The sequence below is a fragment of the Hevea brasiliensis genome, chromosome 8, assembly GCF_030052815.1.
Source record: "Hevea brasiliensis isolate MT/VB/25A 57/8 chromosome 8, ASM3005281v1, whole genome shotgun sequence".
Taxonomy (NCBI): Eukaryota; Viridiplantae; Streptophyta; class Magnoliopsida; order Malpighiales; family Euphorbiaceae; genus Hevea; species Hevea brasiliensis.
Genome location: NC_079500.1, coordinates 93,908,697 through 93,912,076, shown reverse-complemented (window position 1 = coordinate 93,912,076; position 3,380 = coordinate 93,908,697). Strand labels below are relative to the sequence as shown.

Here is a 3,380-nt window from a genome sequence, read left to right as displayed (position 1 = left end):
TTCGTTGCCTTGTTATAGAAGTTTGGTTTCATCTGGTTGGATTGGTTTGTATTTTAGCTTCTGTTTTGGGAGGCTCTTAATTAGTTGGATCAATCTTCTTTGCGTGCTTTTCAGCTGCATCCTTTTTTGCTTTCTTTTTGATTCATTGTTGGCGCCTCTGGTTTTGGATTTTCATATTCTGGTTGATGGTCACTACTTCTCCTCATTTGATAGATTGTGGGGCAGGTTCTCGTGTGGTTTTTTTATTTGTTGGCTTGATGCCACTAGCTTTAGCCTGCTTGATCTTTGTATGCTTTGGATTTCGATTTGCTGCATTCTTTAGACTGTTGATCTGTTGCATTTTTTGCTCTTTTTGTCTTATTGATGATCTTGGTCTGTATGTTCTTTGCTTCAATGTAATTCAGGTCCAAGTTTTTTCACTTACCATGCAATCTCCTAGGTTGGTTTTACGGGGTTAGCCTATTGGTTACGAGGCTAAGTTTTTCATGACATTTTATTATCCTTAATAAGATTTTGCTTATCAGAAAAAGTCCAAGAACTAAAGCTTGGTCGGGTTGGAAATCCAAATCAACTATTCATCCAATTCATGTTTACATTTAAAATTGGGAAAATTCTTTTAAAATTAGGGAAATTCTTATATGCACCCAGTTGTATATGCCCACCTAATTAGAAATTGACATATAATTTAAAATTATGGTTTCTATCTAAAAATTTCTTTTTTGTCTTCAAAAAATAATTTTAATATTTAACCTATTGCTATACCTTAAATTAAACAACCAAATTAAATGAGATACTATTACAATTTTTTTTTAAAATATTAAAAAAATATTTTTAATTATCACATCTTAATTTTAGAATCATTCCACAATACTTTTAAATTCCAAATTAAAATTTTCTAATAAGTTGTTACTTGTTTCATTAATATTAAGTTCCGCGTAACAAAGAGAGCCTAATGTAAGAAGAAATTTCTGAACATTTATCTCACTTTCTTCATTTAATTAGGCTACTTTATGTACATAAATTAGTCATCAAAGAATGTTTCCTAAATCGACTTTCTAAAGTTCGATGGAAAGAAATTAAAGCATACACTTTGCCAAAGCTGGGTTATTGATTGGAAGATACAAATTATTATTTTATAATGATTTATGAATTGATTTGTGAAAAACCAAATATTGCATTAATTACGGTTTATATGAATTTATTATATTAATTTAAATTATTGAAGCTTTTATTAAAAAAATTTCTTTTTAAAAAAAAAGTCACAACACGATTAACAGTTCAAGAACAGAATTCTTTAGAATGTGGAGTGAAATAAGTGTTTGCAAGTGAAAACAGTGGATCTAAAACATCCCATTTTACTACAATTTTCAAGTTTAGTGTGGGAATGAGACCACAGAAGTTAGGAAATTTCTTCTATGTATAAATTAATTTATAAATCTAGCCAATCAGAAATTATAATCTTATATATAATAGGTGCAAAATTCTTGTTTAAACTAAATCCATCATAAATTTATTATACAAATATGTGGGTAATTGAGGTAATATTTAATTGGATTCGAGATGGATTTGGTTATTGAAAATGTTAATTAGATTTTGATTCGAATATAGTAATTTTTATGGGTACTTTACCTATTTTCATCTCTAAACGTAAACTTAAACCTAGGTGTGGTGGGTATGTTAAATGAAAAAATTTGTAGAAAATACATAACATACAAAAACAAAAAGGGAACAATCTGCAGAGATAACAAAGGAAACAAGGGAGCAGCTGTTGCAATAACTAAGGGCAGAGCATGAAGACCTTACAAGTCTTTATTTATAACAGCATAAATTAAGAAAAACATACATCAAATGCCTAAAAACCAAAATGACCATGCCTAACAAGGCATCTTCTTCTTCTTCTCCTACTTGGCTGTGGTATAATATTAAAGTAGCCAATGACATACATAACGAAAACTGTTGACAAAAAGCTAGAAGGATATCCAATCACTGCCATTTCCCATGAAAACCATGTCTCCCAACTCTTGCTTTTCTTGAGCTTTCCATCTTTTAGCTTTGGTTCAGAAGGCAACTTCCCACATGATACTTCAAATTGCATTCCACACAATCCAATGTTGTTGGCATAAGAATTTGGGTCATTCAACCAATCCATCTAAGGACCACCTGGTATGCAACCCTCCAATTTATTTTTACTCAAGTCTAAGTAACTCAGCTCAAAGAGATTTGCCAATGTGTAAGGAATTTCACCAAAGAGATTGTTGTGTGATAAATCCAAGCTTTCTAAGCTTTCCAAATCACCAAAACTCAAAGGTATTCTTCCAAAGAATTTGTTTTGTGATAAGTTCACTGACTTCAAATTTTTCAATCCACCTAAACTGTCAGGAATTTCACCTGATAATTGATTGTTAGACAAGTCAAAAAAAGCGTATAGTTGAAGGTTTTTATTTGGTAGACTTCGCTTTGACTTCTTCCAGAAGACTTCCAAACTACGCAATAACAAAACAGTTTGATTTGCTACCGTAATTGCATGAATCAAAAACCCAGTGTTAGGAAAGATATTAATTTGACTTATGATGCTTGAAGAGATACTTGATGAGAAGTCATGATGATTGACCATCCCCGAAAGATTTCCTAAAGTATGTGGGATTATTCCGCTAAGGTTATTATTGCAAGAGAGATCAAGTATTTGAAGAGCACTAAGACTTGATAAATTAATTGAAATTGAGCCTTCGAACGAATTATTTCTAAAATTCAACATTTGAAGAGAAGACATCTGTGAGAGAAAATTTGGGATTTCACCTCCAATGTTGTTGCCACGGAGATCAAGGTAATAAAGCTGGTTGAAATTTGAGAGGTTTTGAGGCAAGACATGAGAAAACTCATTTTGGCTTAACACAAGCACTTTTATGCCCAAAGGAAAAGTCGTAGGGACCTGACCAGATAGTTTATTGGATGAAAGATCCATATAAAGCAATGATGAATTTTGATTAAATATTGGAAATTTATTGCCTGAAAATCTATTGCTTGACGAGTCCAGCAACACCCAGTTCAAGCATATTTGAGATGGATGTAGGAATTGATCCAGAGAAATTATTACCTGACAACATGAGTATCCTCATTTCATTGGCTTGACCTATAGTATCTGGCGATAATCCTAACAAGTTATATTTGAAAGTACGAGGACATTAAGAGACTGAGATTGAAATAAGTGAGGTGGCAGAGAACCTGAAATCTTGTTATTTGATAAAAGCAAACCTGAAAGATCACTTTGAGCTAACCATTAAGGGAAGGTTCCTTCAAGGTTATTATCACCCAAGTCCAAGAAAAAAAGCTTGATCTGGTTGGAAATCCAAATGGGAATTTGCCCTGCAAGATTGCAAGAT

At 32.2% G+C, this 3,380-nt stretch overlaps 1 protein-coding gene across 1 annotated transcript; it reads right to left on the bottom strand.

Moving 5' to 3' along the window:
- Window positions 1-2,149: 2,149 nt before the first annotated feature.
- LOC131182157 (receptor-like protein 46) lies at window positions 2,150-2,962 on the bottom strand. The gene has a single exon (XM_058150818.1). It carries the CDS (start codon window positions 2,960-2,962, stop codon window positions 2,150-2,152), a length of 813 nt encoding a protein of 270 aa, XP_058006801.1.
- Between the last annotated feature and the right edge of the window lie 418 nt (window positions 2,963-3,380).

What these genes read in the sequence shown, in the direction of transcription:
- LOC131182157 (XM_058150818.1), bottom strand. Translation starts at nt 2,962, where the DNA reads ATGGATCTTTCATCCAATAAACTATCTGGTCAGGTCCCTACGACTTTT.